Below are 24714 nucleotides of genomic sequence, written 5' to 3' on the forward strand. Positions count from 1 at the left end.
TCACGAGATACAGCCTACTGATGCAATTCCAAGAATTTTGATACCCATATTGCTAGTATTCCATTGAAGTTCGCAAATAGTACCCCAGCACTGGAACCTGCTTCCGGAAACCCGGATTCCCGGGAACCGAATGAAGTAACCCGATGCACTTTTACCAAGGCCAAAAGTGGATGAGTTACTGAATCCAAAACGGCCAAAAGTATCGAAATCGGTTGGATATTACCTTAGTTACGGTCATTTTAGTTTTGTGGGTACCCGGGTACCCACGTCGGCCTGTTACGTAGTAAAAAAATTAAGGAGCCCCTCCTCACTCCCACCCTTACTATAACAACAATATTATTAACCCAAAAGCTTGACTTAGTGAAGTTCGAAGATGTCACAAAGTTTCAATTTTCAGCTATGGATAAAACATAGGAATTTAATTAATTGAAACTTAAAAAGGTACCCGGGTACCGCGTCGGACACACAACGGTTAAATTACATCCCTATCAAATGAAATAACTCTCTGTATTATTAAAAGCTTTTTTTGAAGAGAGGTTCATAAAGCTAAATTTGAATAGGTTGATTGTCTGTAAAAAATAAACTTACTCGCCGAACAATTACATACGTTACAATATTTGCTGAAAATATATTTTTTGAGAATGCGCAAAGTTCATTGCGCAAAGATATAATTCAAATATGATTAAGGGGTAGAGCACGAAAAAATAAGCATATTTCGGGCATTTTTCTTGACGCAATCAAGAGATGAATCGAGAGTTCGTTGGAGAGGATTTATAACAAAAGTAATAAATCACAAAAAATAATTTTTTCGGGTGATTTCACCAAAATATGGCCCCTGTGCAGTATTTTTCACCATGCACGTTTTTGCCCTTTTTCTATAGAAAGGTTATGCAATCACTCTGAACATTGCCAAGTTAATCCCGGCCCGGAGGGCCGTCTGTCATATATCATTTGACTCAGTTCGTCGAATTCGGCAAATGTCTGTGTGTGTGCGTGTATATGTGTGTGTATGTATGTATGTATGTGATTAAAAATATACACATCGGTTACTCGGAGATTTCATCAAACTTAGTCTCAAATGAAAGGTACAACGTTCCCATAGTCTGCAATTGAATTTCATTAAATTCTGAGTTTCGGTTCCGGAGTTACGGGTTTAAGAGTGCGGACAAACAACAAATTTACATTTTTGCTTTTCTCCTATAGAAAGGTTATGCAATCACTCTGAACATCGTCATCTTAACCCAAGCCAATTTTTTGGCTTACATAGGTTTTCTGTATTTTAACAGGGGCGTAGTAAGGGGGATAAGGTAAGGGATACCCCTCCCCCCATCACTCATTACCCTTCCCTAAACAGCCCTTCCCTCATCATTTACCCCCCTACCCGAATAAAATTTCCTAGTTCCTCCAGAATAAATTTTCCAAGTGGGTCATGCAAGACCAGTGGAAAATTTGGTTTGAAATAATTTTGAGTTGAGAAACTAATTTAAAATTTCTTAACAATTTGAAATTTTTTGGCAGGGTCCAAATCCCCGAATCCTCCTCCTGGATCCGCCGCTGGTTCAAGTGTTTCAGCGTCGACACATAGCAACTTAAGTTCGTAGCTACGTATGTGTAAATCGCACTGCATATATAATAGACATTTCCACCATTTAAACATAACCAGCCATGGAATCGTAATTTGGATAAATGAGAAATTGCACCATTAGGTGGATTAACCCTTGTGAAGGCAAGCTAAAATCCTAACATTAAAGGGCAAGCCGGGCCTCTCAGGCCCGTCTAAATTCAAGCTCCTTTTTGCCGTTCTCATATAGAAAGGTTATGCAATCGGTCGAAATTTCGACTTTTTAACCGAGACCCGCAGAGCCAAATCTCTTATGACATTCGACTCAGTTCGTTGAGATCGTAAAATGTCTGTATGTATGTGTGTATGTATGTATATATGGATGTATGTATGTGGCAAACAATCTCACCGATTTTTCTCTGAGGTGGCTGGACCGATTTGTACAAATTTAGTCTCAAATGAAAGGTGCAGCCTTCCCATCGGTCGCTATTGATTTTTTTTGATCCAATTTCGGTTCTGGAGTTACGTGTTGAAGAGTACAATCACACAGCAAATTTCCATAGAAACTGATACCACCATGATGTCCAAATGATGCAATATATATTAAAATATGTGCAACATTACTCGACTTTGCATGTCTAGATCATTAATGACCCACCGAAGGCACTTCGACCACATTGGCCAGCTATGGCGGTTCTTGATGCCCCGGGGGAACTTACCAAGTTCCTAAGATAATGTCATACCTATTTCTCAGCGAATTCTTTACCGATTTTTACAAACTTGGTTTCAAATGAAACGTACAGCATTCCCATTTGTTGCTGTTGAATTTCTAATTGATCCGACTTCCGGTTCCGGAATTACAGGATGATGAATACGAACACATAGCAAATCCCGATTTCAGCGTATAAGGCGATGGATGTAAAAAGGTCAATTTTTTCCGAAGGTATCGGAAGATCACGTCGACTGACGATTGGTTCTGAGCTCCATTTCGTTTGAACACGACCAATAAATGTTTCTGGGTTGCTATTAATTTCTTCTGATGCATAACCAGAGTACATATTTAGATTCTTCTTCCCAGTCTGCATCAGATTCATTGTCGGAAGCAATATCATTCGCATCTTCTTCCTCGCTTAGCATATCAGCTTCGGCATCGTCTGCTGTTGAATTTGCTCGAATTTCTTCCATTATTTCAGATTCTTTGAGACGATTGAAAACATGGGCATATCGATTTATAGCCATTTCAATTTTTTGTTGCTTTTAGATCCTACAATTTGAATAATTACGACAACTATAACACAAAGAATAGACAACAAAAATAGACAATAACGACAGAGTTAGGTTATGTTGTATCCAAATAATTGTCAAATAGAGTGGGTGACATAAAAGCATTTACCGAAAAAATATGACACACGTCATTATCGTATGCTATTTTTACATTTCTTATAAAAGAAATGTATAGAATTCGCTCAAACTTTCAAGTTTTTTTTCTTATAAGAAAAGGTAAAAAGATAAAATCAATCAAAACATGAAAAAAATTCCTGCTAATCCTGAACTCATCAAAATGTTTTTTTTTTCAGATAAATATTAATGTATAAAACCCGTGGTATTCCTAGTAAATGTTGCATGCACACCGGGCCTGCCAGGCCCAGCTTGCCTTTTTGTGCATGTAAAAAATTCAAACATAGCTGCGCATCACTCCATCGATGAAAATTTCACAATTCTTTATTTTTGTTATAGATTTCAAAGCTACTTATCAAAATTTCCATGCCCAAGCTTATACTGCATACACATTTTTTTGTAACTAAAAAATTGTAACGTGCCGGGCCTCTCGGACTCGGTTGCCTTTTTGAGGGTTAAAACGGGTGTAATTTTTGACGTAGAGCCAAAAACAGTTTTTATGATTCCTTATGAAAATGGCAAGGATTTTTTCGATATTTTGATTTTTCACGAGGTGGCGCTATTTCAAATGAAAAAAAAACGCCGAAAATGTCGACACAAAATTGTTATTCTAAAATAATGAATGAATAAAACATAAAATCCTACCTACGCCGCTGGATAAATCAATTTCGAATACACTGTGAAAATTTCAAAACGATTCAAAATCATTTGATCGAGTTACATTTCCGGCGAGCTCAAAAAAGTGGTTTCGAGAAAAAACGCGGTTAAAGTTTTAGTACAGTTGGGGTATACATAAGAGGCGCTGCGACAGAATTGCAAAAATTTTACATTTATGTATTGTTTTATTCTCCTTGTTTTGGGATGTCATTTTTAACATCCTAAAGCAAATTTTAGATTTAGATTGTACACACATGAGTGCTGAATTAAATGGCGTACCAAATATTCGTATACGATGACTTGTTTTCAATTTTGTGAGCTTTAATTGTAAAAATAAGTACAATAAATGCCTGCAAACTTTTTTTTGCGATTTCGATATCATGCATTCGAAATTATTAACCTTGGATGTTTAGCATCTTTGAAAAATTTTATAACGTAAAACAGCACATCTTCTGATAAACTCATTTTGACGGTTTATTATTCAAGAAGTAATTTTAGAGAATGGGCAGTAGACTGCCCAGAAAAATAACGCTTTTTTGAAAACTCAATCGGCCCACCCCTGAGTCGATTCCTAGTCCCACCAGGAGTACTTACTCCAAATTTGAAACAAATCGGACAAGTCTAGCTACCGGACCAACGTGCCTGTAGTTTGTATGGAATTTTTCGAAAATTTACATGGAGAAAACCCACTAGCTTGCATTTTCGCCGCTAGGTGGCACTGTATGCATCGTATTATCACTGTAAGTTAAAAAAAGGAAGATAATTTAATTGTCTACATCTTTTTCGAACACTGCTAGTCAATCCGGCTTTGTTAAAAGAAGTTATTAAACTTTCAGCGAAGTAATGTGTGAGTCAGTTTTTCATGGGGCCTAGCAGAGCATGGTTGTGTATCAGTACTTGATTCCCATGAACATAACATTTTTGTGAAATAATGGTCAGGTTTAGCTCAATAGCATGTTCAGAAGAATTGTAGTACATAGTGCGAGTTATGTTTTGGTTAGAAAATTTTAGTTCCACCTGTGGCCGAATAGAGGATATCGAGATGTTCGGAAGAATTATTGCAAAATTCATATTCTACAACTTGGTGGAAGACATCTAATTTCTATCTCTCTCAGCTGAAAAGTTAGTGTTGGCGCCCTCTATGCGATAACATGTGGAACTAAAATTTTCTAACCAAAACATAACTCGTATTATGTACTACAATTCTTCTGAACATAGTATTGAGCTAAATCTAACCATTATTTCACAATAATGTTATGTTCATGGGAATCAAGTACTGATACACAACCATGCACTGCTAGGCCCCATGAAAAACTGACTCACACATTACTTCGCTGAAAGTTTAATAACTTCTTTTAACAAAGCCAGATTGACTAGCAGTCTTCGACAAAGTTGTTGAGAATTCAATTATCTTTCTTACTTTCATTTACTGTGATAATACGATACATACAGTGCCACCTAGCGGCGAAAATGCGAGTTAGTGCGTGTTCTCCGTGAAAATTTTCGAAAAATCCCATACAAACTTCAGGCACGTTGGTCCGGTAGCTAGACTTGTTCGATTAGCTTCAAATTTGAAGCAAGTGCTCCTGGTAGCACTAGGAATCGACTCCGATGGGTGGGCCGATAGGGGTCATTTTTTTCTTGTCACTCTAATGGGCAGTATAAACATCTAAATTCATATTCTATTCCGGGTATGAGTCTCTGAAACTTCCAATAAAAATATTTATTAAAGCGAACTGGCTATAAGAAAATTGCATGGATATCATTTTATATCTCGATATGCTGTATTAATACAGCAAAGATAATGCCCTATAGGGGAGAGTGGGTACGCTTGAAAAATTATTGCAAATTGCAATTAAGTTGCAAAATTCGAAATCTTGTAGTCAGTTCGAATTGCAAGAGTTATGAATAATGTGTAAATCCGATTACTATGTACTGTCAGTAATATTAACAGTTTTGAAAATCATGCCAAAACGAGATTTTTGTAAAAACGTGTGTTAACTTGATCCCTCGCCTACTAGGGTCAAAGAAACAAATCACACTAGGACGTATAGACACGAAAGTTCAGCTAACCACCTCTCCTGGCAAATTAATTAATAAGACTACCTTTTTAGATGCACCACAAACTTTAACCACAGTAGACAGTCAAGAGTGCTGTTGAACTGGCTTTTTCAACCTTCAATAACTTATACCATGATTTGTTCATGGTAAAGCATTTTAGATCAACTAATAGTGCTAGGTATTTTAAGAAAATAATATTTTTCTATTTCTACACATTTCGGAAGTGTTTTAGAGAACTAATGATAGGGATCAAGAATACCCAGTGTTACAGGGATCAAAGATACCTGTTGTATAAGGTGAACAAAATTTATTTTTTTTTGTATGTGTTGTGAAACTTTTTATTCAAAAACGTGTTTTTCTAGACAAAAGCCCTTAGAAAGTAATCGTACTTGGAAATATTAATAAATAATTAGTTCGACGGTCTCATACAACCGTTTAAAAAATTTGTGAAAAGATCTTCGAGATGGATTAACACATATTTTCTAAAATATTACACAACTTTTCCAAAATGTAATGCATCAGATTTGTTTTTTAAACATCATAAACGAGCAAATATTTCATTTTCTTTTTATATAGTGATAACTTTATGCGTTTAGATTATGAGATATGGCTAGGGAATCAAATATCCCCAAGGATGAAGTATCCTCACTCTCCCCTACCGTTTGTACCCTCATATTTGTTTGACCCCATTCTACTACCAACAAATTATCTTTCGGTTTTTCAAAGAGAAGCTACATAGAAGTCTTTAAAAATCACAAACTTAACTCACTTTTTCCCCTTAACTTTATATATAGCCCCTTAAGATGAAATTATTCCTCGAAAAGGAGTAGAGACTTAATGTTTTGTCCAGAAATCTCGAAGAGCAGGAAAAGAAAAGGCCTTATCGATTCGGTGCCAAGCACAAATGACATTATGGATTATCACTCATTATTAATTTGATCTCTGTATCTAGCTCTTAGTATACAGTGTTGCCAAAACCATTTCAACGAAATGCTCGCGATAGCTGGACAACCTAAGTAGAATGTATCACGGTGTCTCTGGTAGAACATATTTAAACAAAAAAATCAGTATCGCCAAAATACTCACTAATCGAAAGCTTAGATGCTCTTCTTTCATCTGAGCATAACTTTGAAATGTTCTACCGGGGGGTCTAGAACATTTCTTTTTTTTTCAACATTTTGATGAATATTTAAGTAATTTTTCAATGAGTAGCTCAAAACATACATCTCCCTTTTAGGTTAAATCAGTGAGCAGTCAGAAAAACGGACTTGTAACGTTAATGTAATGCTTCGAAGACACCATTCAGCCAGCTTCGCATTGGTATTGGTATCTTGAAATTTGCAAACTAATGTTACATTCAAAATTCAACTAATGTTACATTCAAAATTCTATCATTGTTCTATGGTTTCTTCGAACAATTTTAGCTCAATTTGATTTGTTTTAGTTTTTAGTTTCCTTGAAAATTACGAGTACGATCGGCAGACTCTCCCTTTAAAAACACATGGGAGCAGTGGTCCACATTTTAGCAGGAAATTATATTTTCCGCAAATTCTGAAATGAAAACTTTACACGTTTCACCGTCATGCAAGACTAAATATTTTCCACAGGTAATAAGATTATTTTGACTCAAGAGCAACTTTTCAAAAGGGCGTAAACGTTTCTACGTGTATGAATTTCAAATTTTTTTTGTTCGATTACTGTATTTTATACAGCAAAACTATCTGAGCACAAGTTACAGGGAATGAATACTTCTGTCTGAGAAAATATACAATGAAAAAAATGTTGTGTCATTTTTCAAAAAATCAAAAATTTATGATAAAAATTTTAAATTGCGAAAAAAACCCATCTTTTTAATTTTTTTGTATTTTGTTACCAAAAACCTAAAGAGAAAAGAAACATTCTGAATGTGATTGCATGATGGAGAAAAAATCGGTAAAAAAGTATTTCTAGCAATAACTTCGTACATGTTTTTAAATTTCATACTAATAGACATACAAAATTGTAATTCTATTAGGGATCATCCATAAATGACGTAGCATGATATGGGGGAGGGGGGAGTTATGTATTTTGTGATGATGTGTGACGACAGGGGGGTCATGTCATGCTACGTAGATTTTTAAAAGGGGAATAGAATAGAATTTTTAAAAAATTTACGAGGAAAAGGGGGGCAGAGTTACCGTCAAGCTACGTAATTACCGGGGTGGGGTATTTAGAGGTTTGTGACGAAATGCTACGATGGGGGAGGGGGGTGTTAAAAATCACTCAAAAAATTCTACGTCATTTATGGATCATCTCTTACAGAATATAATTCTAAGCACCATTTAAAATCAAAATTCATTTAACAAAAATATTCCGAAATGCGATAGTTTTCGAGATATCTGAAATTTAATGTTTATCGTTTTAAAGACGTAAAAGCAACTTTTTTAGTGTATTTGGATCATAGAGAAGCTTTCAATAAAAAGTTTTCCAAACAACTTATTTTTTTATAATTATTACTATTTGCAGTCAAAAATACAATTTTCTTTTTGAATATGATTCTAAACGCCATTTTAAATCGAAATGCTCTTAACAAAAATTTTCTAAAATGTAGTAGTTCTCGAGATATTTTAACTTTTGTTTTAACAACACAATTATTTTGTTTTAGGTCGTAATTTCATAAGTTAGTTGCGTTTCTCCATCAACAATAATAGTTTTTTCAAAAGGCCCGTAAACTTTCCTGCAACTTTCTCTTTGACATCAAGGCGATATTATGAAACATTTTAAAGTTACATGAAAACAACCAACATATGATTCAGCTATATAGTTTAATCAACAGACCCTATGGTTGAAATATATTTTGGTTGCTTTCATGTAACTTTCAAATGGTTTACAATATCGCCCTGATATCAAAGAGAAAGTTACACGAAAGTTTACGGACCTTTTGAAAAACCTATTATTGTTGATGGAGAAACACGACTAACTTATGAAAAGGTCGTAATAAAACAAAATAATTGTGTTGTTAAAACAAAAGTTAAAATATCTCGAGAACTACTACATTTTAGAAAAATTTTGTTAAGAGCATTTCGATTTAAAATGGCGTTCAGAATCATATTCAAAAAGAAAATTGTATTTTTGACTGCAAATAGTAAGAATTATAAAAAATGTCAAAAGTTGTTGTTAGGAAAACTTTTTATTGAAAGCTTCTCCATGATCCAAATACACTAAAAAGGTTGTTTTTACGTCTTTAAAATGATAAACATTAAAATTTTGACATTTTTTGATGGGGTAATGCGAATAACTTTTAAAAAGAGCATATTACACGAATTAATTGTTTTTGAAGTAGCAAAATTTCAAATATCTCGAAAACTATCGCATTTAGGAATATTTTTGTTAAATGCATTTTATTTTAAATGGTGCTTAGAATTATATTCTGTAATAAAATTGCAATTTTGTATGTCAATTAGTATGAAATTTAAAAACATGTACGAAGTTATTGCTAGAAATACTTTTTTACCGATTTTTTCTCCATCATGCAATCACATTCAGAATGTTTCTTTTCTCTTTAGGTTTTTGGTAACAAAATACAAAAAAATTAAAAAAATGGGTTTTTTCGCAATTTAAATTTTTATCATAAATTTTTGTTTTTTTGAAAAACGACGCAACATTTTTTCAGTGTATATTTTTTCGGACAGAAGTATTAATTCCCTGTAACTTGTTCTCAGATAGTTTTGCTGTATAAAATACAGTAATCGAACAAAAAAAATTTGAAACTCATACACGTAGAAACATTTACGCCCTTTTTGAAAAATTACTCTTTGCCAGAGACAAAAAAATGCCCTGAGTAAAAATATTATTCAAATTTTAAATTTAAATCATCCCGAAGTTGGCTAAATGTCGGACATTGGTGTCTTCGGAGCTATTCATTAACGTAACAAGCCCCTCCTTCTGATACTGAAAGTGATGTATCTTCTGAGAGCTTTTCATTGAAACGCAATTTTCAAAAATATTTATCAAAATGTTAAAAAAAATTATTGTTCTAGACCCCCCGATAGAACATTTCAAATTTAGTCTCAGATGAAAGAAGAGTATCTAAGTATTCAATTAGTAAATATTTCAGCAATACTGATTTTTTTAGTCTAAATATTGTTCTACCAGAGACACCGTGGTATCTATAAAAGGAATAGGTTTTTCCAACTGTTATGTTTTCTACGTATAATGTGTCACAGTGTGTTAGCTTGTTATTGTTCACAGCCTTGATTATTTTTAAAAAACCAAGTAAAAATATGATATTATCCATTGCCAAATAGGACCAAAATTAGGTACTGCAGTGTCTTTTGAATAAATAATGGAAATTGATAATTTTGATTTCCAAGATAGCGGCTTCTAGTTTCCTTAAATCTCCAAAAATCATCATTATCATTGGTCAGTAGATAACGGATACTGTTGATTGACGTCATTTTGAAATTAAATCAAATGTCGGCTTCTGTAACCGGAAGAAAATCTTAGACAAAATTAGTGTCATTTACAAGGTGGTAGTTAGTAGATGGTAGAAATTGATTATTCACTCCATTTTGAATGCCTAGGTGGTTGAGAGGGGATTATAATTTTTTTTGTTTATCAAAGCCTTTATATTTTGACAACCGTCCAAAAAAATTCAAATACCAAATTTCACATCATTTGGACAATTCTGATGCATGGTCTACTCTCTATACCTCATTGCAGGAACAACATCCACCATCTGGACGGAAACTGGGGCGGCCTGGCAGATTCGTTGCGGAGTTTGCACATCTCCGGGAACTCCATCACCGAGGTGTCATTTTTCACGCACGAAGACAAACGACCCAACCACACAGTTCCCACCTTCCAGGCCTCTTCGTCGATTATTAGCGCCAAACAGCATCAACCATCGCAGCCGCAGCAGCTGACGAAACCGTTTGCCAAGCTGAAAAAACTAGTCTGGTTGGACATTAGCTCGAACAGGATCGCTCACATCAGCCCGAACACCTTCCCGAAGTCACTGGTCACGATCGATCTGTCGAAGAATATTTTGGGTCAATTTCCGGCTGCGGTACTGGAGCATTTACACGATTTGAGGATTTTATCTTTGAAAGATAATTTAATCGTAAAATTAAACGGACTGGAGCTCGGAGCGGTGAAGATTAAGTTCGAGAAGTTGGATCTCAGTGTCAACTTAATAGATGAACTCCCGTCCGGGTTGTTTAATGGAACAGTTCGGGTTAAGGCGATCAACTTCGATAAGAACTACATCCGGTCGATTCCGGCGGAAGCTTTCCGTGATTTAGGCGTTATACATATGGTACTGGCGTTTAATTTCATCGAACAGGTGGATGACGAAGCGTTTTCAACGTTGGAAAACAGCTTGGAGTATTTGGATCTGGAACGCAATCGGTTGCTAGTGGTGCCTAGTGCGATTGGTACCTTAAATAAGCTGCGGTATTTGTATTTAACATCGAATGAACTGACGGCGGTGGGTCGACTGCCAGGAACGTTGAAAGTTTTATCGCTGAGTGGCAATAATTTCACTTCAATTCCGGTGGATGGACTGGCTAATTGCACCGAACTTTCGTACCTTAACATGGGCTATAATAAAATTGCTGAAATCGAGGAAAATGATTTCGTCGGATGGGGTGCCAACCTGCAAACATTGTTGCTGAGGAACAATAAAATTACCAGCCTTAATTATGGGGCTTTCAACGGATTGGATACTATTAAAGAGATCAGTTTAAGCTTTAATGATATTCACTACGTGCATCCGAATGTGTTCGATAACATTTCCAGCACGTTGAAGATTCTTGAACTATCGTTCGGAATTTACCGTGAAGAATATCCGATGGATGCGCTGAGCGTGCTAACGGAGTTGATGTGGCTTGGACTCGATAATAACAATTTGAAACTAATTCCTGATGAGGCCCTTTCACAACTCGGCCAGCTAACGTACGTGAATTTCGCATTCAATCGTATTACTTCCCTGCCACGTACGGTGTTCCGGGCGGACATACACAAAAATCTCGTCGAGATTGATTTATCATTCAACCTGATCGAAACGTTGCACACCAACACGTTCGATAATTTGGAGCTGATTCAAATCATAAATTTGTCCTCGAATAAAATAAAAACCATCGAGAAAAACAGTTTTTACGACCTGCCATACCTGACGTACGTGGACCTGTCCTTCAATGGCATTCAGAATGTGAGCGAATGTGCGTTCAGCTTCCTACCGGCACTGCTCAGCGTGGACCTGATGCACAACGAGCTGGGCTCGTTTTCACTGAAACTGTTCAAGCACGTCTCGAATGCCACCACCCCCATGAGGCTGAACATTAGCAACAATGCGATCGATAATTTCGACGGCGACGTCAATTCGTTGCTGTACGTTTATTCACTGGACGCCAGCAATAATATGCTACACGACCCGGCCGCCTTCCGTGCATTGGCCTACTCCCTCCGGATTCTCTATCTCAATTGGAACAATTTCAGCGCGCTCGGAAATCACGCCTTCGGTGATTTGCAGATACTGGAGATTCTCAACCTTGCCAACAACAATATATCATCATTACGAAGGCGCAGCTTTGCCGGGCTAGTGAACCTCCAGGAATTTGATTTGAGCAACAACAAACTGGAAATGCTTCAAATTGAGCAATTTTCTCCTTTGAAAAAATTACGTCTGCTGAAGCTTGGCAATAATCGCCTCCGAGCAGTGCCACGGGATGCTTTTCTCAACACTCGAATCGAGTATTTGGATCTGTCCAACAATTTGTTCGCCGCTTGGCAAGCAACGGCATTTGCGGACATTGGGTTCACCCTGCGCTCCATTCAGTTCAGCAATAATCTCTTGGAATTTCTTGATTCCTACATGTTCACTAGCACTCAGTTTCTTCTGGAGCTGAACCTTTCAAGCAACCAAATCAAACTCATTCCGGAAAGTGCATTCGCCAATCTGCACAATCTAACCATTTTGGATATCAGCTGGAATCCGTTCATCACAATTAACTTTAAAGAGCTCTTTCTGAACGTCCCTCGATTACGTGAATTAAATCTCCAACAAACCGGTCTATATCGAGTGCCATCGTTGGTTCTGCCCCAGCTTGTCTCCCTGGACATTAGCCACAATCACGTTCAGGAAATCGATTCACTCGAAGAACTTTACTACCTCCGAGAATTCTACGCCGACAACAACAAAATCAACAACATCACCAACCTGCTCCGAAACCTGCCCCAAGCCCTCCGTGTCCTTGACATCTCCCGAAATCCCATCCGTAAAATATCCTTCCACGATTTTGGTCTAACGCGCCGCCTGGAAGAACTCTACATCGAAGACATCAAAATCGCCAACCCGGACATCTTCATCAAACTGCACAGCCTGAAAAAACTACGCATCAATTCACAGCACAACTTCTCCGAGCTCGTCTCGAAGCTGCGTGGCCTCCAGGAGCTGTACGTGAACGTTTTCGAAGAACACATCGGTGATGATATGTTCACCGCAAAGATGCACACCATCACCAAGCTGAACCTGCTGGAAATTACCGGCCGCCGGCTGGTTTCCATCCACCACAAGGCCTTCGTCGGATTAGCCCGGAATCACGATCTGAAGCTGCGGATACGAAACACCCTGGTGAACGATCTGCCGCCGGGGATTTTCTACGCGCTCAAGTACATTCCCAAGCTGAGCATAGACCTGTCGGATAATATGCTGGTGGCGCTGGCGCCCGATAGCTTCTATCCGAATGCCAGTTCCTGGGATGCGGTAGGAACCCGGAGTGTAACGGGGGGGATGGACATCTCCAACAATCCGCTGCAGTGCGACTGCGGGCTGGTGTGGCTCGGCCACTGGCTGAGGCGGTGGCTACGGGAGACGGCACAGGTCAACCTGATACCGAAGGACGAAATGAAGCAGATGATGCGGGTGAGTGTTGTTTTTCGATTTAATGTTTTGGCTAGTGTGCTTCGGTAGAATCATTTTCATATGAGTTTAGCCTGTATGCTCAAGCGACCAACAATACAAACATTGAAAATTCGTTATTGACCTGTCTATTTTCAATTTCAATAAATTATTCTCATCTTTAGATAAAGTTTTCAGTGAAAATATCGCGCTTCCATAGTCGGCTACAGCCTACTGAAAATGAAGGCATGCTATTCTGTAAAATATATCTTATTCTCGATTAGGACAGTGAAATTTTGACACATATTTGCTGTTATGGTGCACACGTAACGGGAAGAGTCAGTACCGTTTTTATGTGTGGGCACTCAGGGCTGGGGCACGGACCCCAAGGATTTTAGGGACTCAGCACTTAAGATAGCGATAACTTCATATTACTCGTGCCATACAAACAACAAAAAAGATACCCCCATACGTTTTGTTGTGAAAAAATAGGTTTGTAATCATTATTGCATTATCGGGAACTGCTGACTCACTGCTGACCACAAGCAATACATTATGGTAGTCACACCTTTACACATGGACATTTAGAAAAATATAAAATCATAGTAGCTACCAGCATGTCGGCTTTAAGAAAATTTCGAAAAGCACTGTATAATGTCAGATACACAATCAGAGTGAATCGCTTTAAGCTGTTAATTTGTATTTTCATTAATACGTTTTTTCACCTGCTACCGACAGACAGTATTGAAGTTATTTTTTCGGTATTTTAATATTTTTTTCGGCAATGAAAAATATTAAAAAAAAGTATTAGATTCTTGTTTGCTAGCCATCGAAAAAGATTTGGTTGTCAAAGAAGGGATTAATTCCGTAGTAGAATTTGGTACTCAAAATGTCTTCTACTATCGATACGGAACGGAACAATTGCATTCTCCATAACAATAAACAATCCAGGCTGGTTGCAGCTCCAAATGTGATGATTTTCTTTTCCGTCGCACTGTTAATGATGCGATGATATAGGCAAACAATGGTTCCAAACCAGTCTAATGGTTTAGAGCACCTTACGATATGTCGATACATTAATCGTCGCGCAAACCACACACATATGTGGTTTGTTGGAAAAATGCCTGAATAAATAAGAAAATTGAATTGCAGACGTCTTGTATGCAACGAATAGAATATGGGTATGGCTTGCACGATGAGACATTTTGGATTCAAAAGTTGATTGAAACAATACATTTCTGCAAGTAATTCAATCTTTCTATCTTCCAATCGTAACAAAGTATACCGATGTTCGTTTGCGTGAGTCATTTTGCTTTTCGTTTCGTCCCGATCTACTCGACCGGCGGTGAAGCTAGCCTACTCAACGGGTGTTGAGTTCTGTCCTGCCGTTCCGGGTGGAGCGTAGCTTCCGGTTTACTGGCGCCCTAACGACCGACTGCTAGCTGTTCGATGCAATCTGCGCGCTAATCCCCAACGGCGAATCTAGCCTAACCACGAACTACCCGGTAGGGTGTCGAGGTAGATTCGGTGATTCCGGTGGAGTCTGACGTCCGGTTCGATGGCGTCCCGATGACCCGAACCTGGCGCATCGTCGCGTACTACACAACTGGTCCCCGGCGATGGCCCTAGCCTACACCGGCGGAGAGATCCCCGGGGGCGGAAATTCTCTCGAGACCCGATTTATGGTTTCTAGTCGGTGGCGCTACTTTGTTGGTCCCTTCGCCACTTTATCTGCAGCTCGGATAGTATACTTGTAACTACTCTTTTGACAGCATCCCAGGTATGCTCGTCGTGGCACATCTCTTCGACCATATTTTCAACTGTCATACCAGGCCCTTCGAACATAGCGCTTTTGAAGACCACATGTTCCGGTGTCTTGCATGTTCACACACTCCGGGCAAAGGGGTGACGAAGCATCTCCAAACCGATGCAGGTACTTCCGAAAGCATTCGTACCCGGATAAAAATTGCGTCAAATGGAAGTTCACCTCTGCATGTTTTCTATGCACCAAAGCCGACACATTTAGGATGAGTTGGTGGGTCCGCTTTTCTTTCTCCGCGTTGTCCCACTCTTGCTGCCACTTAGCCAACGAGTCCACTCAGACCAGTCTCTTGGCATTTCATACAATCCTCCGCTGCTTGTCAACTTCCGCTTTGAGTTCAGCGCAGTAGCCCAGGCCGGTATGCCATACCTCAGCATTGAGGGTGAGACACCCGCCAGAAGACGTCTCGTGCTACATCTTGCTCCTTCGTTATTCGCCGTGACCCTAATTTTCAATTTATCAGTGCACATTTCAGCTGGCCTCGTCGGACCCTTGATGTTGGCCAACACGACACGGTAAGCATTACAGCTGCTTGTAGCAGGTGGACTTACTAATAACCATCTCTGAACTCATCTACTGGCTTTTAGGCAGGCAGCACGGAGGGCGCTGAGCCTTTTGTACCACCAATACGCCTAACGTCAGCAGTTCCTCGGCTTCAATTACCTCGGTATTGTTACATCAAATGCCCTCGCTACTCTTTTCGATAGTTTCTGTTTTTCCCTCTCTCTTCTACTCTTTCTACGATTCGCCATCCACTCTCCATTTGTCGACTGTTTCATTTTTCTCCACCGACCTTCTTAGGTTTCTTCGGTTTCCCCTTCTCTCCTGGCGTTTTCCTTACTTTTTTCGCAAAACGGGAATACCGGTCACCCTTCGGCATCTCATAGGCTTCTGCTGTCGCTACCTCCGTGATCTTCCGTGTCTTTTCAGCGTTTTCAGCTCTCTCCAGTCACGGCATCTGTTCGCATTCGGCTGCTGCTACGGCGGATTTTACGCCAATCACTAGATCCCCGATCTGTCCGTGCATGTTGCCCTTACTTTTCACGAATTCGTAGAGCTCTTCGATTTTTTGCCTTAGTTTCGTTGCTTTAGGCAACACAGGCTTCTTGGGTGATGCTTGATTTTGGAGCGAGCACCTGTAAGCTTTCCTTGGCGCCCTATTGGTTTGTCGCCGCTCGTGCTCGAAACGGTCTCCTTGGACTGATCTCGCTGCTGATGCGATTGTATTTGCTGTTGCAACTGGTCGGTTTGCTGAATCGGCGATCTCGGTTGCCCACCTTTGGATAACGGGTTCACCACACTTTCTGTATTTGATTTAATTTTGTTGTTTTTGTCTTCTTCCATGCTTTTTGGGTCCCAACTCCAAGCCGCTATCTATGCCCGTCGGGAGTAGTCGCCTCCGCATGATACCATAGTTACCTTTGCAAGCAGTGCCTTCACATGCGAGGGTTAACGCGACTCTACATGGGGTACCGCGTTTCGCGATCTCGACGAACTGAAGTGACCCTCTGGGTCTACGTTGAAAATCGATTTTTGGAGTGATTGCATAGCATTTCTTTTGAAAGGCAAAACGAGTGGAAAATTTGATATTTGAGCCAATGCGATCATGTGTTCTTCCGTAGACGTCATCATAGCCCAGGATTAACATATGGGTTTGTGTATTGGGCCGTAGTCCCGAGCCTCTGGGGAGATATTTTTTCAGAAACCTGTTTTTGTTATTTAAGTTATTTAATCTGCAAGTAATTTTTTTAAAAGTTGGATAAAAAAAATTTCTTCCGAATTAATTATAATTATATTGAGATGATTGCGTAAAGATGTTTGAATGTATTTCAAATTGCTTTACGAGATATTTCGATTAGGGACGATCCATAAATGACGTAGCATTTTTGAGTGATTTTTAACACCCCCTCCTCCATCGTAGCATTTCGTTACAAACCTCTAAATACCCCCTGGTAATAACGTAGCTTGACGGTGATCCCCCCCCCCCTCATTGTCAGCGTAAAAAAAGAAAAAATAAAAAACGATGTTAGTTATTCCCCTTTAAAAAAACTACGTAGCATGACATGACCCCTACCCCCCTGTCGTCACACATCATCACACAATGCAAAACTCCCCCGTCCCACATATAATGCTACGTCATTTATGGATGATCCCTTAAAGCTGTACGCACACGAGGCGACACACGCCACAGAAATTTTTATCGGTAAACTTATGTGAAAATACTACTTTTTTATTTAATATTTTTCTCCTTACATTGAATAGTTTCCGACTTATTAGTGATTGAAAAATGTTCAATTTTTATACTTTAAAAGTTCGAAAACTCATAACTTGAAAAAATATCGTATTCAGCCAAAATAAAAAATACGTGTCAATCATTTTTATCTAAGAAATGCAAGATAAATATTTCGAAGGAAATAAAATTTTCTGGAGATTTTTAAGGTACTACGATAAAAATTGGTCAAACAAGAATGTATGTGAGTCGGTCAAATATTTTATTAAAAAATCTAGGCGGTGTCGGTGGTTGAGTGGTAAGCGTGACCGCCACCCATGCCATGTGGGCCTGGGTTCAATCCTAGCCAAGATCGTTGAGATTTTTCTGAGGTGTTAAAAATCTGTGGTAACGTGTTTCTTCGGAAGGGAACTACAGCCGTTGGTCTCCGGTCCATGAGTCGATGGATCGATATCTAGTCCAGATGGTGGAGTTACCTCTCTGGTCTTTGGCTATGAAGAAGTAGAATCGAACTTCTGTATTTACTAACAAATATCCTTCTCCCCTGATACTTGTGGAGTGCGCAGCAGTATATACGGCCTCTAGTAGAAGCAAGTATTGGACTAACATTCCTTACCTTTCCTCCGCTCGAGCCTGGCCGAGCGTAGAAATTACAAGGAGTTACACATTGAAAGATGTTTCGCTACTCCCAAGCATAATTATCTACTGATTCCCTGTGCAAGGTCAGCTAGTCCAGATCGATAACGGAGTAGCAGCCAGGGGTGGTCGCACAAGCTCAAGCTCAAGCCCAACAATTGTCTTGTCTTTTGAGCCAATGAGAATTGCCGGGACTTTCTTTTTCCTTCTTCCATCAAGTTTGGCACAACCTCCTTGGTCACTTTACTCGCAGCAAACCGCCACTTTGTCTTGAAATGCAAGTCGCGAATACCTGTATTTATCGTTTTCTTGAGTCTTCACTTGATGATTGGTCAATATTTTTCTATTGGATGGAGACAAAGCGTTTTGTAAGGATTCATGTTCATGGCTACCATCTGAACGCGGTTCACGACATATCATTACATCCGTAACCTTTTCCGTAATGACAAAATACCAAACCCGACCAAAAACAGAACGGAACAATTGTGTTACTTGAGGGAAGACAACATACGTTAGTTCAGGCACTCCTACACATATATGGTTTATGGTCTCAATTGCGATTTAAATGTCGCCCCATGTACAGATGGCCTGCCACACGAAGTATTTTTTGTGAACTTCGACAGCTTTGTGTTTGAAAATCTTTTCCACCTTCCCTCTTTCAGTTGACGAATAATGTTCCTGTTCAGGAAGTTTTTCAATGTATGCTTTGACATCGGTTCTGTCATCCTGTACCACACAGTCACACTTCAGGTATAGCGCGATCATTCTCTGGCCGACTTGATTTGCTTATCGTCACGATTTGGAGCGCCACCCTTCTTGTAAGTCAACAGTTCGGATCGCTTTTTAGCTCGATGCACGACTGTAGATGACACGCACAGCTTGCTTGCGACATCTCAGAAGGAGAGGTTAGTTTTCGTTAGAAACAGTTGGCCACTGTTTTTGTCGTTTTTGCGGCCTCCGGCTGACGATTTTCCTTCGCTCTACGCTTTCCGGCTAATTGACAAACGTTTTCTGAACATTTGCATTCCAATCGTGACAGTTGATTTGGCCATACTGAACAATTTCGCCAACTTAGTGTGCGATTACTTCGGATTATTACGATGCGCAAGCCAAATTTTGTAGGCAAGGTGCTACACACACATCTTCAAAATGACGGGTGGGCAGGTTTTTGTACTCTAAGATGAAAAACAAATGCGTCAGGTTGAGGTTAATCAATTTTTGATTGTAACACCCTTTGTACGGATGAAACTTTCAAGCACTCATTTGATCGATTCGGTTGTCATAATTCTACGATAAAATGTACTGTTAAGTACTTGAGCTTTGTCGGATGAGTATATACATAGCATTGTTAGTTCAGCTATTTTAAGATTCCACCATTCCACCGGAAGTACGCATAATTCGAAGCCGACCACCCTCATGATGTGCTGTTCGGATAATCTCAGTGCGAAAATTTTGGACTACGTTATGTAACGTTAATCAGGCCGACATTTAAATGGTCAAATATGATGGATTTGTGATCGAATAATGACGGTTTGAACTCGCCGGTTTGCCAACTCATGCGTAATACTGTCACGGCAGAGAGTTACATCTAACACATCTTTCCTGTCAGATCGGGCAAATTTTGGGTGAAACTATTGGGGATGTACAGATTTGAGCCGCTTAAGTATTCCATCAATTCACTGTGTCTCAAATCGATATCTGAGCTTAAGTGATGGGCTTTTGTATCATTGCCAATTATGAGTGGAAACCCATTTCCGCCAAACATCCAATGTGTCAGAGACACAGCAATGATGGGACCCATGATACTTCGTTCGCGACTGGTATATTTTAGTCCCGCCAGCCAATCAGTTCTCGGCGCGAAGATACAAATTACCTATTACGACATGGGAGCAGGAACCCGGTGGATCGATTCTTGGCTGATATACTTCAACTCGGCGCATACCGCAGGCTGGTTTTGTCCGAAGAAAAGTATTAGTTAGACTATTATCAACCTTCAAGTGGACCACAGCCAAGTTTTGTAAAATAGAATCAACGTTCGAAAAAGAAAGTAAACAACAAGAGGCTGACATTTACAGTTACGTTTGCTGTCAAATATTATGCTAGAGTTGTAATTTTACTTTACTTAGCCGTTGAAATAAAACCAATGGGCACACCCCAGCTTTGAATGTCAAGCAAGAGGCAACTTGCAGTCCCGGGACAATTGCCAACAGGCGTAAGACAATTTTGCAAAAGTTTTCCTTTCGATTGGCAGAAATTAATGTTCTCTTTTCATGGTTGTGTACAACTGAGCAAACAACACCCGAACCAGAGACAGTTTCCCCCCAAACCACCTTCCTGTCGCGGTGGCCTTTTGTTCCAGAAACGTTGGTGTGTCTCCTGGGGTGTAAATCTGAAAGTACCGCATTCAAAGCGGAGAAAAAACAGACAACAAAACCCGAGAAAGTTTTTCATTATAATTTTTCAATTAGCAGCATAAACAGCAGGTGGGGCTAAACTTTCCCCCGCTTCCCACTTCCACCATAACCATCACCATAACCATCACCGCTACCAATTTCCATATCGCGTATCCTTTTGATTTGTGCTGTATTGTTGTTTTATTGTAGCATAAATTTAAACTTCTGCTCACACGTCGGCGAAAAGTTTCTCTGTCGGTTTCCGCAGCGGACTTTGGCGTTGGTGTGAAGACCAGAAATTGTCTTCACTGCTATTTCTACGACGGCAGTTTCTGATCGTGATGGGACCGTGCTGGATGGTGGCTGGTACTGGTAGCGTAATGCAGTGAAACGACAAATTGTTTTTGGTATGGTGTTGGGAAAATTGAATTGATAGAATATGGGTACGTAAAAAGTTTTTAATGGAGACAAAAGAGAAAAGAAACTTAAGTAACACTGAAATTGATTCCTCATACATTCGATATAAGCAGGAGAATGGTTAAAGTGTGATTATATGTGGATCTGTTTATTGTCATAGAAAAATGTTGTTAATACTGTTTTACTTCGTATTCTGGGATTTTAGGAAAAACGGATTTCTTTTTCAATGAATGAAAGCTTCACCATAAATCTAAGAGTACTGCGAAGAGTCGCTGTGTAATATAATTTTCATGTTTCGGGTATTATTTCAACAAAATAAAATTATCTGTCAAGCGCACATCTACCTCAACCTCCATTATACATTTGCTTAATCGTTTCCCGGTATCCATTTGCAGTGTTCTTCTCTGGCGCCGCACAAACATGAACCCGGCACACGAAGCGAACGAGCACTAATTTAATCAAAGTTTATTAACTGTACATAACTTTCGGGACACGTTTTGTTCCTATATTCATTTTTTACTCTCCGAAAAAATAACGAAGCGCACAAGAATAGTAAACCTTACGGGATGTGTAGCGGAGCCGCGAAAAGAGCCCAGCCGCTCGGAGACATCTCCATCGGAAAAACTCAATTAACCTACATTCTGCTGTAATTTTCTTTAATCTAAAGAAGTTTATCGTATCCTTCGCCAGACGATTCTCTTGAATCCGTTCCAACTCGTTACTCATTTTTTTTTTCGTCAGAACCTTGCCAGACCTTGCCTGTGAGTGAAAAATGGGATTTTTGACGCAACCAGACCAGATCGAGAAGGAACACATTGTTTCATTATGCTGCCTTCGGTGGCCTCAGTGGCATGGGTAGTCACTGGCTGGCCGCCCGCCGTAGCCGAAACTTTCCGCATCAACCGTTGTTTTTGTTAGAGACTCGCCAAATAGATCATAGACCCCCGCATGTCATCTTTTATGTATGAGCACATTAATTACAGTCCGGAAAATGTGGGTATCCGGAACCGTCGGATGCACCAGGGCTGAAAATGAACCGATCCCACACCCACTCATTGCGCAAACAGTCAGTCGGGTCCACCGTATCAACCGGGACCAGCGAGAAGCGAGAGATTGCTCCTCTTCTGGTTTGCAAGTGGAGAAAAAAATGTTGAAATAACTAGTCATGTCCGTCAGCCGGCCGGGAACAGAAACGGAGCAACTTGCCCAAAGCCCTCAACCACTAAAAGCACACCGAACAGAACCGAGCTCATTTTTCCTGCAATCTCGATGTAGTATACCTACATTGATTTATATCTGAATAGGAAAAAATATTAATTACAGTGACTAGGTTGTTCGATCGGATGCTGATTATGAAGTGACCATGGAGTGCACTTTTTCAGAGGGATTAATGGATCAATTGTTAGACAGAAAAGTAGTGATGACGTGTGATGATGATGAAATGATTAAGTTTCATATGACAATCGGTATGAACAAAAATACTAATAAATGTTTTAGATCGAATTTGCTTTGTAGAAATTTTCCAGTGCACTGGCCTATTGTTATGGTTAGACGCGTAGCAACTATCCTGGATAATTCTATTTTTATAAAATAATTATTACCATTTTAATTTATTCCGTGGTGTCTCATGAAAACCGTACTTTCAAGCTGAAACATACAAAATAGACGACATTTTTGTATCTCTGGTTTCACATGCGAATTTTTTTGGCATGATTCAAAAAATTACCACGGCAGAGCCGTAGATAATTACAATATTTGGAAAATCAAAATAAAACGAATATTACACGGAAAAAATGTTCTAAAAATCGTGAACAAAGTGCCATGAATTCTGGAACAATGGCGTTTTCACGTTACAAAACAAGACCATCTGTAACACCCGTATAATGTTTTACATTTCTTATAAAAGAAATGTATAGAATTCGCTTTTATTAGTGAAAATGCTAAAACATACTAGATGTTTTCTAGTGAACTATTTCACGAAACTCGAAATTGTATTCATGAATCCATTCAATTCTCGTAAGCTAATTCATGATTACTAAAATATTAGTGAAGAACCAATATCAGTGTTCGTAGAATAGTTCACGGCTGACTGCATGATTCCTAGTGTAATAGTCAATTATCATTCGTGCTCGTGAAATAGTTCAGGAAATCATAAATATTCAGGTATTCGTGGACTGGTTCATGATTATTAGCACAACAGTCACGACTGACAGTTCGTGCTTGTGAAATAGTTCATAAAATCATGAAATATTCTTTATGCATTTGTGAACCGGTTCATGATTCCTAATATAATATTAACAACAGACCACGCGAGTCCAAATCACATAATTATAAACTATTCATGTCTAATAATCACGACTTACCATTCGTGCAGTCATGAACTGGTTCATGATACATATTATAATAGTCATGGATTTACCATTCCTACTCGTGAATTAGTTCCTGCAAATTTTTTGCAGGAGTAATTTTCGCAAAATTAGTCAAAATTTTGAAAAATATTGAAAAAATTCTTCATCAACTTCTACACTGAAAAAAAATCAATTTTGAAAATTGAAAGTCGATTCACCAAAAATGCCCAATTTTTGATTAGGATGAAATCAAGATAGGTTCCCTGCCTACTGCCAAAAATTAAAGTTGGGCACTTTCAAGGAAAAAAACTTTTCCTTGTCCAAACAGATTTTTTTCAGTGTACTATTATCAAATACTAACCCAATGAAAGTCATAATCATCTCAGAATCCAATTTCCCAACTGCTAGTTGCCTGATACATGCAAAAAGGATCAGTAATGAATTTTGTATATGCTCACAACAAACTTGAATGAAGACTGGAAGATTGGAAAACTGGAAGACTGGAAGACTGGAAGACTGGAAGACTGCAAGACTGGAAGACTGCAAGACTGCAAGCCTGCAAGACTGCAAGACTGCAAGCCTGCAAGACTGCAAGACTGGAAGACTGCAAGACTGGAAGACTGGAAGACTGGAAGACTGGAAGACTGGAAGACTGGAAGACTGGAAGACTGGAAGACTGGAAGACTGGAAGACTGGAAGACTGGAAGACTGGAAGACTGGAAGACTGGAAGACTGGAAGACTGGAAGACTGGAAGACTGGAAGACTGGAAGACTGGAAGACTGCAAGACTGCAAGACTGCAAGACTGCAAGCCTGCAAGACTGCAAGACTGCAAGCCTGCAAGACTGCAAGACTGGAAGACTGCAAGACTGCAAGACTGGAAGACTGGAAGACTGGAAGACTGGAAGACTGGAAGACTGGAAGACTGGAAGACTGGAAGACTGGAAGACTGGAAGACTGGAAGACTGGAAGACTGGAAGACTGGAAGACTGGAAGACTGGAAGACTGGAAGACTGGAAGACTGGAAGACTGGAAGACTGGAAGACTGGAAGACTGGAAGACTGGAAGACTGGAAGACTGGAAGACTGGAAGACTGGAAGACTGGAAGACTGGAAGACTGGAAGACTGGAAGACTGGAAGACTGGAAGACTGGAAGACTGGAAGACTGGAAGACTGGAAGACTGGAAGACTGGAAGACTGGAAGACTGGAAGACTGGAAGACTGGAAGACTGGAAGACTGGAAGACTGGAAGACTGGAAGACTGGAAGACTGGAAGACTGGAAGACTGGAAGACTGGAAGACTGGAAGACTGG

At 39.4% G+C, this 24714-nt stretch overlaps 1 protein-coding gene across 1 annotated transcript in view; it reads left to right on the plus strand.

The window, feature by feature from the left end:
* LOC131678422 (chaoptin-like) overlaps window positions 1-24714 on the plus strand; it is a 190879-nt gene that overhangs the window by 91451 nt on the left and 74714 nt on the right. The window contains exon 3 of the mRNA XM_058958573.1: window positions 10379-13580. Within this exon, the coding sequence (XP_058814556.1) occupies window positions 10379-13580 (3202 nt within the window). The remainder of the gene's footprint in view (window positions 1-10378; window positions 13581-24714) is intronic.

The sequence above is a fragment of the Topomyia yanbarensis genome, chromosome 2, assembly GCF_030247195.1.
Source record: "Topomyia yanbarensis strain Yona2022 chromosome 2, ASM3024719v1, whole genome shotgun sequence".
Lineage (NCBI taxonomy): Eukaryota > Metazoa > Arthropoda > Insecta > Diptera > Culicidae > Topomyia > Topomyia yanbarensis.